The sequence below is a fragment of the Nannospalax galili genome, unplaced genomic scaffold (genome assembly GCF_000622305.1).
Source record: "Nannospalax galili isolate Female #2095 unplaced genomic scaffold, S.galili_v1.0 scaffold717, whole genome shotgun sequence".
NCBI lineage: Eukaryota > Metazoa > Chordata > Mammalia > Rodentia > Spalacidae > Nannospalax > Nannospalax galili.
In genome coordinates, this window is record NW_008339763.1 from 170,316 (window position 1) to 183,685 (window position 13,370).

Consider the following 13,370-nt stretch of genomic DNA (forward strand, 5'->3'; position numbering starts at 1 on the left):
ATAGATAGATAGATAGACAGACAGATAGATAGATAGATAGATGATAGATACATGATAGATGATAGATAGATACATGATGATAGATAGATAGATAGATAGATAGATAGATGATACATAGATGATAGATAGATAAATAGATAGACGATTGACAGATGATAGATAGATTTTAAGAGTCTACCACCATCCTTTAAAACCTGAGCACTTGAGCCAGGCTTGATGGTGCACTTGAGAGGCAGAGGAGGGTGGATCTCTCTGAGTTCAAGGCCAGCCTGGTCCACATAGTGAGTTCCAAGCCAACTGGGGCTACAGGCTACAGGAAGATCCTGTCTCAAAAAGACAAAAAAGAAAAAAGAAAGAAAAAAAGAAAACCTGAACACTGATATTTATTGCAGCTCTTTTCATAGTGGTAGAAGGTGGTGGGGAAATAGATAGATAATAGATAGATAGATAGATAGATAGATAGATAGATAGATAGATAGGTAGGTAGATAGATTGGGGGGAACCCATTCAACAGCAGCAAGATACATGGATCTTAGCAGTGTTTGGACTGGGATATAGCTCTGAATTCAATCAAAATTCAGGACGAGGCCCTGAATTCAATCCCCAGTAATATATACATACACACGAAGAAGAGGAGGAAGGCAGAGAGAAGGAAGGGGAAGAAGGAGACAATGACTAGAAGATCTTCTGCATGAGCATAAAAAGGCCATCACCAGAAAGGAAACAAGGATTCTAGATTACAACTGTATCTGAGTGGTAAAACTTGGAATAATGTATCTTCTCTCATTTTCCCATAAGGCTTTATAATTATCAAATTAGTTAATTTAGAAGAAGGGGAGTGAAGTGATAGTCTCTCAAACTATATCCTTCCCTGACCTCTTTCATAGGGCATGATCTCTGCAGGCAGAGCTCCAGGGGCCCTGTAGGCTCAAGCTATCCCTCACAGCACCAGGCCTGCACTCATGCATCTGTTCCTTCACTGGCTTTGCCTAGAATACCTTCTGTGTCCTCCACAATGTGGTTCCCCATCACCTTCCCAAAGCACTCTACTCCAGACTCTCCTACCAAGTCACTAGTGACAGCAGCAACCAGGGATCAGCAAAGGCCATGTTCAGATCCCTGTTATATCTCCCACAAAATTCCTAAGTCATTAGACATGCTGAACCCCAACAAATGCTTATTTGGTTACTGAGTTGGGGAAGCAACTCCCCCATGCACCTGAGCCCTTGATGCTCAGAAGCTTTCTCTCCTCAGAATCTTATGTGTCCAGGATCCATGGCTCATCCTCTTGCTCCAGTTGCAAAATCACCCTAAGCTTGGGACCTAGAGGTCCTGCTCCTAGGAAGGAGATAAGTCTTCATTTGATACAGAAGATGCAGAGCTGTGCATTGCCCTGGGATGGTAATAGGGTATGGGCAGAGAGGTTGTAAAAGCCTGGATATCATCTGGAGGACTTAGAATGGGCTGGAGATCACCATGGAGATAAAGGTCTAAGCCATGGAACAGAGCTCAAGGGCTCCCTCTACCAGGAAGGGTGGAGCCCCACCTAGGGAGGGGTCTGCTTCAGGTCTGCAGCAGAAACTCAGAGGAACTGTAAGCTGACTCTGGAAGGTCACTGCACCACTACTCACTCTTAGTCTCATATCACACTGCTTAGACTAGGGTAGCATTGCAGTATCTGGGCCACCAAGGGTAAGGCCCTAGCACAACCCTGCTGAGACCCTCAGGCTATTTCCAGGGTTGGGACTACTCGGGAACCTTACCTAGGGAGACAAGGAGCCTATAGGTCTCCAACATCACATCCTGTAGAGGCAGGCTTCTCTGAGAAGGGCCCAGGCAGCCCCACTCATCCTGGAAGAGAAGCACAGCCACACCCTCAAAGGTCACCTCTGTCTGGAAGAACAAGCTATTGCTGCAGCCTCAGTGTAGCTCAGGATGGGTACTGGAGAAAGGGGGTCAGAAGTATGTTGAGGGTAGCAGCATGGGAATTCCAAAGAACTCCTCCTGATGTCACCACCCCAGTATACTGACCCAAGTCTGCCTTGCTTGGCGGGGAACCTTGCTTTTGTGATGGATGGCGATACCAACAGGGACAGAGTCCTGGACTTGGGGACTTGTGCTTTTACAAGCCATTTATTAGAAAATTCAGAGGGTTTTTATACATTACAAGGAACTGGCAGTCACATGGGGTTTGGCAGTTACATACAAAGATTTAGGACAGAAAGAAATAGGACATACAGCTTTTTAGTTGGCGCCAGCAGGATGCTTGAATGTGTTACCAATGCCTATCTGGTAATTTATTGGCCACAATGTATTCTTTCTTAGGGCTAAAAGCATGGTAAACTTTTAGCTTTTAGCCCAGGAGTAAACCTTTAACCTGGCCTAATCTCTTAGCTAATGATAGCTAAGTTATTTGTTCAGGACAGGTAGATGAGCTAAGGGCTGTTGACCAAGATGCTTTCCCACACAGCAAGGTCAAACTTTTGAGCTGTATGCTTTTCTCCAGCTAGCCCTGCAGTTTTCTGCAAGACAGGGATATCAGAGTTCCTGTTTTCAGTGTTCCTCCCTTTAGCAAAGAACATAGCCTGGACTTAAAAGTTTTAGGCTCATCTCACTGTAGGGCATGCCATCCTGGTTTCCTATACCCCAGACCACACATCTGCCAGTGTTTGTTGAGGAAAGTCCTGATAGAGACAGATGTCACACTCCTAAAAGAATATCCACTAACCTGGAACAGGGTAGACAGGAACAAGGCCACCATCACTTATGTCCTGGACTTCCTGGAGGCAGTGGGCAGGAGCTTGTCAGAGGCTGAGGTAAAAGCGTCACATGGAGACCCAGCCTGGCTCCTGCTTCCACATGTCACTTGTGGCACCCTCACTGGCCAGGCTCAGACCCATTCCTATGAGACACTGTTGGTCTCTCAGGTAGATTGTTACCTTTCTGGCTGGCGCTGTCCTCTCTAACCCCATCTCCACTGCCTAGCCCTTTGCTGCTCTTTACTAGCAGACTGAGTTGTATCATTTGGGAAGAGAATGGCAACACTCACTTTATATGGAAGAATAAAGGTAAAACGTTAAGGTTTGAGGAAGACAAAGAGATTAAAAATAAAATAGGTGGGGCTGGAGAGATGGCTCAGCGGTTAAGAGCACTGACTGCTCTTACAGAGGACCCGGGTTTGATTCCCAGCACCCACATAGCAGCTACGAACCGTCCTTAACTCCAGTTCCAGGGGATCCGAAGCCCTCTTCTGACCTCCACAGCATTGCACATACATGCAAGCTATACACTCATATACGTAAAATAAAAATATTTTTTAAAAATAAAAGGCATTGGATATAGACGATTGATAGAATATAAAAATGCAGAACTAATACAAACAAAATTAATCAGTAATGACAAGAAGTAAAATTAAACTCATGGGGCTGGAGAGATGGCTCAGCAGTTAAGAACACTGAATGTTCTTGCGGAAGACCCAGGTTTGAATCCCAGCACCCACATGGCAGCTGACAACTGTCCATTCCAGGTCATCCGACAGCCTCTTCTGTCCTCTGTGGGCATTGCATGGCACGGGTGCACTTACCTATATGCAGGCAATACACGCATACACGTAAAAAATTTTTAAAAAGATTAAACTCACATATTAGACACACACACACACAATGTACCTATTTGCCATAAAAAAGCATAGAAAGACCAAAAGACCAAGTAAATACTAATTAAAACTGTTATAGCCAAAGATCTTGGAAGTTTATTTTTTTAACTTTAATTTTTATTTTATGTGTATGATTGTATTTTCTGCATGTGTGTAAGTGCACCATCATGCAATGCCCCTGGAGATCAGAAGAGGGTGTCAGATCCCCTGAAACTAGAGTTAAGGACAGTTGTTGGCCGCCATGTAGGTGCTGGGAACTGAACCTGAGTCTTCTGCAAAAGCAGCAGTCAGTGCTCTTAACTGCTGAGCCATCTCTCCAGGTCCCCCACACACACCGCTTTTTGAGACAAGGTCTTAATATGTAGCCCTGGCTGGCCTGAGAACTCTCTTGTAGACCAGGCTGGCCCAGAACTGAGATCTGCTTGCGTCTTCCTCCCCAGTGCTGGGATTAAAGACATGTGCCAGCCAGAAGTTTTTAATTGAAGTATGAACTGTATATGGAAAATTTGACCCACAGACTAGACAGGGTCAGAAAAGACGACCTAGTCCCAGATGCTCTCCTGCCCCTGAAGTTATTACTTTCAACTTCAGTCTCTGAAAGCTCAAACCTTGGGCCTGATACCATAGGTTAGCTGTGTCAGTGATGAATGGTATCCAAATCATGCAGTCTCTCTTCCTTGGTGAAGATATGTGTGAGCCACACACAGAGTACTCCATGTGGTTAGCTATATTTATACCAATCAAAACAGAAATGAAACACACACACACACACACACACACACACACACACAAACCTACATACCAGGTTTTAAAAAAAAAGTTTCAACATATTCCAAAAGATCTCATTTGGCAAAACATGAGACAATATTGTTATAGTAGAAATATATGAGAAACAAGATGTGCCTTTCAAAAAAATAAATGAGCACACAGAGTGGGGGCTGTGGTAGAGATGTATCCAAGAAAGGCAACCAAAGGCAAAAAAGCATTCTTAATGCACTTTATATTAAAGTTTTATGTATGTGAATATATGGTCTGCATGTATGTAAATGCACCCATGTCATGTAGTGCCCACAGTCAGAAGAGGGTGTCGGATATCATGGAACTGCAGTTACAGATCGTTGTTAGCCACCATGCGGATGCTGGAAACTGAACCAGATCCTCTGCAAGAGCAGCTGGTGTTCTTAACCACTGAGTGATCTCTCCAGCCCCCTCTTAATATACTTAACACAAGAGAAATTGAAATAAATGACTTGGTCATTCAACAGGAAACCAAATACAGAAGAAATTAAAGGACAAAAGATGAAAAATCATGAAGAAGTTTAAAGATGTAATCTTGGTATTGGTTCTTTGAAAATGCCAATGAATGGGATAGGAGGAGGGGAGAAGAGAGAAGAGGGAAGAGGAGGGAAAAGAAAAGGTGAGAGGAAAAGGGGAAGGTAAAAGAGGAGGAAAGGAGAAAGAGAAGGGGAATGTGAAGAGAGAGAGGAGAAAATGCTAATAAAATGTCCAATTAATGGAAGAAAAATAGAGAAAATGAATTATTAGGAACACAAAAGATAAGCCAGGCCTTGGAGCATATGCCTACAATCTCAGCATTCACAAGGCTGAAGCAGGAGGATCATGAGTTCAAGGCCAGTCTCAGCTACATAGAAAAACCCAGCCTCAAAAACCAAAAAAGCAAACCAGAAAAGCTGCATAGTGAAGACACTTGCAAATACATGTAACAAAGGATAAACACACTCATGGGGGGGGGTGGTTCTCAATGTGTCTGGCCTTGAACTCGCTGTGTAGACCAGACTGGCTCAAATGTGCAGCAAGGCCTTCTGCCTCTGTCTCCTGAAAAAAAAAAAAAAAATTTAAAGAAAAAGCACTGGGGGCAGAAGCAGACAGATCTCTAAGTTCAAAGCCAGCCTTATCTACATAGCGAGTTCCAGGCCAGCTGGGGCTACAGGGAGACCCTGTCTCAAAAAGACAAAAAAGTTGTTAGGAAAGAGGGCAGTGGGAGACAGCTGGAGGGGAGGCCTCCAAAGAAAATGTAATGACCCCAAATTGTAATAGCCAAAGTAACTTCATTTTGTATAAAGCAGCCACTTTAAACTTCAAAAACTAGAAAAAACAGCCAGCTTCAAGGTTAAGTGCCTGAACTTAGATGCTTCCCCTTGGAAGCCTGGTTTCTTTGGAGTAGCTGACCTTGGTCACCTCCCAGACACTGCAGCTGCACTTAATCATAAAGTGCCTTAGTGTCAAGGTCTCTATACATGTTAAGGACTAACACAAGCTTGTTTTGGCTTCTGTAGTTTGCTTATCTGCTAACTTGGGCATCCTAACCATACTCAGGACCATTTGGCATTACTCATGTGTGATGAAATACCTATGGTATTTGTGGGTTTTGCCTTTATACAAAGTTTCACCCTCCCCTTGGGCTGTGGGTTCTAAATCTAAGGGACCACGGACAGCTACAGCCCTAATAAATTTGACCAATTAAAATTTGAATTGAGTTTGACAGTCTTTTTCCCAGTGGTTTCAAACTCTGTAACAAAAAAAAAAAAAAAAAAGCCAAATACACATAGCTAGGAAGCTCAACCAGCTGTTTCTACCTTATGGAGCGAAGCATGCTTTGACTCATAAGAGTTTTGTTCATGGGCTAGTCTATACCTCAGAATTTTCTAACAAATTGATGCTTTTAAAAAAGGAATCTGCTTTGTGACAGTCTTTTTCCGAGGGGTCTAAAACCGTTAAAAAAAAAAAAAAAAAAAAGTCTGGTGGCATCCAAGGATACAGAAGTTGTAGGGAGTCCAATGAGTGGTCTTGGGGTGATCAGGGTACCTGCGTGGATGAGGGATATAGATATATGGGTGAATAAAGAATGGCCTGAGGTGATGAATAGAGATGGAGAGGCAGGGGGAATACAAATGAGTGGGGGACTAATTAGGGAATGAGGGTAAGTTTAGGGTCCACAGGGTGGAGGATGTGGCCATTCAAGGTCCCTGGGACAGATGGAGCCAGTTGGGAGATGAAGTCAGTCATGGGGCCCTGGGGAAGCGGATGGGGCCAGTTGGGGCTACAGGGTGACCCTGTCTCAACCCCCCCCAAATGGGGGATCAATGGAGGGTGGTGGACAGTAGAGGCCCTGGAGGACAGGTGGAGTCAGTCGGGAATCCAGAAGCAGAGGGCACAGTTGACATGAGGGACCACCAGGGTTGGAGCCATGCAAGAAGGTGGGACCTTAGGAAGGAAAGTCAGCAGGAGCTAGATCCGGCCTAGTCAGCACTTAGTACTGTGTGGAGTAGTGGCCACCTCCCCTGCCCCACTGATCCACCAATCAGGACAAGCCAGAGGTGACTCCCAAGTCAAGCCCTCAACAGTTCTGTGTCCGAGGTGATGCTAAGACCACTGTGGTGACAGGTGCAGTTTGTTGCTGCCTTTGAGTTTTGTGGGTCTCCTGGAACCACCTGTGATGCAGCAGGTAGGGAATGACCCAGAGACCTCAAAACCAATTCAGATGATTAGTGACCAATTTAATGGTTAACAGATCACAGTAGTTGTTTTTCCAAGCCATGAAAGCCACCAAACTAAGAACCGGACTTCAGAAATCACAGCTTTCCTCAGGAAGATGCATATTACACAAAGTTCACTTGGGAGCTTTTTTCTTCAGGCAGGACACTCAAACTAATGAGAAAGAACAAGGGACTCAAGTCTGAAATAACAGAAAAAATGTCTCCAGTGGAGATGAGACGGGAGGGCTAAACCGGGCAGGCCCGGCAGGGGTAGACACCTCCCATTCCTGTTGGACCCCTTCCATTCAAGATCCTTGACAATTCCCTAGCTCCACCAGAGAAAGGGGTAGGGGCTAGGACTAACTCAAATTGTTGGGGGAAGGGACATAGATCAAGCTTCCCTCCACTCTTGGGGGTCTCAGGTCACCACTAGGACAATCTTCAGTTTCCTGAGTGGGAGTGGGATGAGGTTGAACTGGTTGGAGGGGAGAGCCAGAGCAATAGAACCTGAGCAGCTGCCCCTATGTCCACGTGTTCAGGGGATGTGAGCAAGTGGGGAGGATCCTGCTCCTCCAGGCACTCAGAAGCACAGCAACTGGTTTCACAGTAGCCCAAAGCCCTTACTCAGGTGCCCAGCTCAGCCCCCATGCCCCAGGGTGGCCCCACCTGCTGTACAGACCCTACCTCAGCTAAATTAGGAGGCAGCTGGGAGTCACTGAGAACTGAAGAGACAGTAGGGAGGGGGACTGCTGGATCACAATACATACCAACAGGTTCTGTCCTCTGCTTCCCAGAATCGAGCCCCACCTAGAACCTACATTTGCTGCTCCACCTGCAATCCCTCAGGTTCTTCCATGCCAAATCCCCCCAGCAAGAACTCAAGAATCCAGTCACCAGTTTTCCCTGTAAATCCAGGTTGTACAGAAACCCTGAGGACACTGCATGGGACGGTGGGGGGAATGGGTGGGTGACAATGGAAATGAAGCATCACTACTCGGGGTGAAGCAGAAGAGCTGCTGACTGCAATTTGGACTTGGATTAGGGCAATCCTGGCCATGTTGTGAAGCCTTGGGGCAGCCTAGCTGGAAGAAGCCAGTGATTGTCAGGGCCAGTGGATGGTAGATTGTTGAGGAAACTGGCCAAGAACAGAAACCCATTTGCCCATGAGGGAGCAGAAAATCAATGGTACCTTATGGACCAGGCAGCAACATCCAGTGCTTTCTCAACACCTTTTCTCCTGTGCCTGACTATAATATAGGGTGATAATTTGTGAATTAAGAATCAGGAACACTACCATATTTGGACAGTGTGGAGTTGATATTAGCAGAAAATGGAGAACAGGAGGGTGTCGGCCATGGGCAGAGGTGGCCACTTGACAACCCCAGCCTTATCATTCATGAAGAATTTGGCTTGATGCTACCAAAAAAAAAAAAATTTCCAAGCAGTCACCAGCCAGTCTTTCCACTCCAGAATGCAAACTACTGCATCCTATAAAGCCTATAAAGGTGGACGTCAGGCTCTCAGGGAATGCTGCTTCGCAGTGAATTAATGAGCAAGATACCAGATAATGGAAAAAACCTATTTATTCTATCTAAATAGCCTTCCTTCATACTTGACGGTTTCTAACCCGTAACTTCTCCATATGGAGGTTTATCCTGGTTCCTAGCGATCTCTATTACTGGACAACCAGCTCCCTGGCTACTCAATCTAGGATTCTGGGTAGGTGAACAGATTCTAGTGGTCTGGCACCTATGGCATGAACACTGTAAATATCCATCCTTTGTTCAAATGGGTCAACAATTCCATTACATAAAGGAACTAAGGACCACTAATCTCAAGATATCACTTCATCACTAACAGGCTTGCTAAGTGCTGGAAATGGAGGCCACATCAAATTTCCCATACTCCAAGCTCTATGAACAAATAAGACAACCAACCAGAACACAAAACCGGTACCTGAGCACCCCAGACAGCAGCCTCTGAAGAACATACTGGAGCCCAAGATGGCAACTTAAGTCAGAAGAACAAGAACTTGAGGGTAACCTCTGTTACATAGTCCCAGAAAGAAGCCCAGAGACTAGGGATATATCACCTGTATCCAGGAGCTGGGAAGCCGACAATCGGACAGTCTCCAACCACAGCAGAGCTATTTACTCAGAACTGCTTACTCATGTGAAATCTGATGCCAACATTGGACATGACTACACTGACTCACCCACCAAGTTCTAGGCCCAGCACGCCCAGTTCTTAAACCCTCTAGGGTGCAACCTCCTGGCCATGAACACTTGCACGTACTCTCTATCTATCATTTCCCTATTCCAAAGGGCTCCATGGCAGGGACCCCTCCCTCTGAAACCAAGGCCATGCAAAGCCTATTAAACAAAGGACAAACTTTATTGAGACCCTTGGTTCTAGTTCTCTTTCTCCTGGACAGTCTTAGTTCCTCGTAGCCGCCCAGTCCGGCGAGCAGCAATGAGACCAACTTTGCGCCCAGCAGGGGCGTCCCGGCGAATAGTGGAGGGTTTGCCAATGTGCTGGTGGTTACCACCTCCAAAGGGATGCTCCACAGGCTGTAGAGAGAGAAATGATGTTAGAATAAAGGTTATCCCACCTATTTCAGGAAAGCAGTAATAGAACCAAGCTGGTATGGCTACCTATCACTTGGTGCTTTCAGACTGTCCAACTTACATTCATGGCCACACCCCGTACACGTGGCCAGCAGTTCCTCTTCGCTTTATACTTGTGGTAGGCTCGCCCAGCCTTTAAGATAGGCTTGTCAATTCGGCCCCCACCTGCAACCACACCTGCAGGAAATACAGAACACCTCTGGGATGTGCATCAAAGAGGCCTCCAGGCACAGAGTCTCCTGTCAGTAACTCAGCCCCACAGAGATCATTTTTGGCCCCAATTACATGTACTATCCAACTATCCAAGAGTGCCAGTACTTCAGCAGCCCCCACCCTAGGGAATGGTGGATCCTTCTAATAATGACATGCTTCTAAACACTACATGGGGGCCAGGAGTGGTGTCGAATGCCTTTAATCCCAGCAGCAGGTGGATCTGAATTCAAGGACAGCCTGGGGCTAAGGGGAGACCCTATCTTAAAAAGGCCAGAAAACAAAAAAAGCTACATTGGACATGCAAGCCAAGATCCTTGCCTCCATCAAGCAAAATGTTGAGACTCAGTTCAAGTTCTCAGGGGTGCACTCCCAATATTCAGCGTGTTTTGAATTTGAGAAAAGGTTCCTTAACCTCTGAACCCACACCCCCAGGATATGTGGCAAAATCTATTGTATATAATAATGCATATGCTTACTGTGAACATGTGCTCAGAACCTACTCTTTACAGGGTTACTGAGATTAGCAAAGTTTTTTTTTTTTTTGGTCTGAGACAGTATCTCCTGGCAGTCACAGCTGGCCTCGATCTCAGAGAACTACCTCCCCGGAGTGCTGGGATTAAAGGCATGAGCCACCATGCCAAGTAACCAAATAAGCAAACCTGGCTCAAGTCCTTTTCATTGTCTTGGACATCACGAATATCCATAGACAAGTGCTGGATTCAAGAACCCCAGGCTGCCAGGCGTGGTGGCACATGCCTTTTAATTCCAGCACTCCTGAGGTGAGGCAGGTGTATTTCCGAGTTCCAGGCCAGCCTGGTCTACATAGCGAGTTCCAGGCCAGGTGGGGCTATGGAGAGACCCCATCTCAAAAAGACCATGAAAACAAAACCTTCTTACACACCCAAACCACAATAAAGCATCATGCTACTCATTCTAAAGGTAGAGGTCAACCCAGGGCTATTCTATGCTCAAATCTAAGTGACCTCAAGATCTAGGAAATAGGCAATGTGGGTCTAAGGCCCAGCTGTAGTTCATATGCAGGCTCCACTGTTGACACTCACCAACAACAGCTCTGTTGGCCGAGGAAATAACCTTCTTGGAGCCAGACGGTAGCTTCACTCGGGTCTTTTTGGTCTCCGGGTTGTGAGAGATGACTGTGGCATAGTTCCCTGAGGCTCGGGCCAGTTTGCCCCTGTCCCCAGGCTTCTCCTCCAGACAGCACACAATAGTACCCTCAGGCATGGTGCCCACAGGAAGAACATTGCCGATATTAAGCTGGGCTGTCCAGTAAACAGAACAGCCAACGCAGTCAGAAACAATGTAAACCCTAGAAATTAGCATAGCATTCAAAGTCCCAGGGTTCTTATACCCCGACTGGATACCCCTCTGGCTATGCGGATGCCACGCAAGGTCTACACCAGAGACATTCCCACGCCCAACTTCTCCTTCCGGCCCAGCTCACCCTTCTTGCCGCAGTACACGAACTGCCCCGTGTGGATGCCCTCTGCGGCTATGAACAGTTCCGTCCGCTTCTTAAACCGGTAGGGATCCCGAAAGACCACCTTCGCGAGGGGAGCGCCGCGACCGGGATCGTGAATGATGTCCTATAGGCCAAGGTGGCATAAGTATAGGGTCTGAGGGGGCCGCCGTTCCCCGCTCACTCACCCCCGCCAGTGCCCCGCACCTTCACTATGCCTTTGATGTAGCCATGCCGTTCAGCGAAATCCACAGCACGCAAGCGCGCAGCACCCTTACGATGTTTCACGTGCGCGCGGAAGACGGAGCCGGCGCCTTTCCTCTGCCCTCGGATCACGCGGCCCATGGCGGTGGGTCTGAAAATGGCTCCCATTCAGCGTCCGTGAACCAGGCCCCCACCAGTCTGCGACCAGCCCGCGAGACTGAGGGCGCCTCCATTCCCCCTCCCCATCCCGGATGAGTGGCCCGGGCCTCACAATCGACCCTCGCGCACCGGATGGCAGCGGATGGCTGCGGGTGCTCTCAGGCCTGCAGCGCCTCAGAAACAACCTACCTGCTGCCAAGCACGGCGGAAAAAGGAAACGCTACGCCTGCAAGAAGCCTTATCTTCCGGGGTGGGCCCAAAGGGCCGCCCCTTTCCCAGCGCGGTGCACACTGGGACATGTAGTTAACCACGGTCTCAAGGCTTGCGAGCTGGTGTACAGGGGAGAAGCACTCTCAGGAAGCATGACCCAGGGTAGGCGCAGGAGAATGGGGGTGCCGACGCGAGAAACCTGGTGAAGATTAAGGTCTAGGTAGGAGGAAGCCACCTGTCGAGTCTTCAAAAAGTCGGGCAGAGGGAGCGGAAAGACCGTGGCCTCAGCTTAGCAGGTGCGCGCGGTGGGGGTTGCAAAGACCAAGGATAGGAAGGAGCAGGGAAAGTTGCCCACTGTGGGGAGAAGATCAAAACAAAGTAAAGGAGGGGTTGCTAGGCTAGAAAGTGTCCAATAGATGTCTGTGGTGACACAGAGTTTCCAAAGAGAGGGTCCTCTCTCACAGTGAAAACTGTCAGTAGACGAGGTGGTAGAGGCTGGTAAGGCAGAGGCCAAAAACGCTATCCTAAGAAGAGGAAGGGACAGCCCTTGATCACCTGCTCAAGTTCTACAGAATGCTGGGGCATAGGGCACTCCCGAAGGCCAGTGGAGCTGGGGGTGGCAGGGCTCAAGGAGCTGTAGAGTGGGACATCAGACCACAAAGGGACATGGTGAGGAGTTCTGGGTCAGCCCAGAATAGAACCAGAGAGATAGGAGCCTACATGGGAAGAATGAAATAGGGGCCAAACACTGCTGCACACACATGCTATGGATTCCCTGACAAAATGGGTAGGCTACTTGTGTGCTGTGTACTCTAGTGGTGGCACTAAAGCCCCAAGTACAGCCAGAAAGCCAACTAGGACTCTGTAATGTTTACAAGACAAGGCACTGGCAGGTATCCTCCCATAGTCTCAAAGAATGTGACTCGACCTTCACCAGCTTCTGCAGGCACCTTGCCTGGTATGAAGCAGGGTCTCAACAGACCTGGGTGAATGACTAATCTGGATGAGGACGACAGGCACTGGGCATGGAAGTTTTGGGGCCTTTGGGATGAGTTTTATCTTCTCTCTGCTGCCATGGTCTGGCCCTGCCCACATGGTACCTCTGCTTGCACTGATCATGACCCCTCATTTCATCTAGTCAGCTAATCCCTGCTTTTAAGATATAATTTTAGAAACTACCTGTGTATTTTTTAATACAGTTCTTTAACTGTTTCTTGTCACATATATGTAATTTGGAGTACCTGGGATTGTTGGGATTGTCAGGTTGGGATTCATTCTCATTCTGTCTCTGTCTCTCTCTCTCTCTCTCTCTCTCTCTCTCTCTCTCT

General features: G+C 47.4%; 2 protein-coding genes across 2 annotated transcripts in view; both read right to left on the reverse strand.

Moving 5' to 3' along the window:
- Positions 1–2,761, reverse strand: part of Znf34 (zinc finger protein 34) — a 5,968-nt gene extending 3,207 nt beyond the window's left edge. The window contains 3 exon segments of the mRNA XM_017798492.2: positions 1,219–1,338; positions 1,764–1,893; positions 2,729–2,761. Coding sequence (XP_017653981.1) covers positions 1,219–1,338; positions 1,764–1,893; positions 2,729–2,761 — 283 coding nt within the window.
- A 6,764-nt stretch (positions 2,762–9,525) lies between these two features.
- Positions 9,526–13,370, reverse strand: part of Rpl8 (ribosomal protein L8) — a 9,432-nt gene continuing 5,587 nt past the window's right edge. The window contains exons 2-7 of the mRNA XM_008834378.2: positions 12,022–12,161; positions 11,677–11,824; positions 11,455–11,596; positions 11,054–11,272; positions 9,841–9,956; positions 9,526–9,722 (exon numbers count right to left, since the gene is read on the reverse strand). Of these exons, the coding sequence (XP_008832600.2) occupies positions 9,564–9,722; positions 9,841–9,956; positions 11,054–11,272; positions 11,455–11,596; positions 11,677–11,824; positions 12,022–12,161 (924 nt within the window). The 3' untranslated portion in view covers positions 9,526–9,563. The remainder of the gene's footprint in view (positions 9,723–9,840; positions 9,957–11,053; positions 11,273–11,454; positions 11,597–11,676; positions 11,825–12,021; positions 12,162–13,370) is intronic.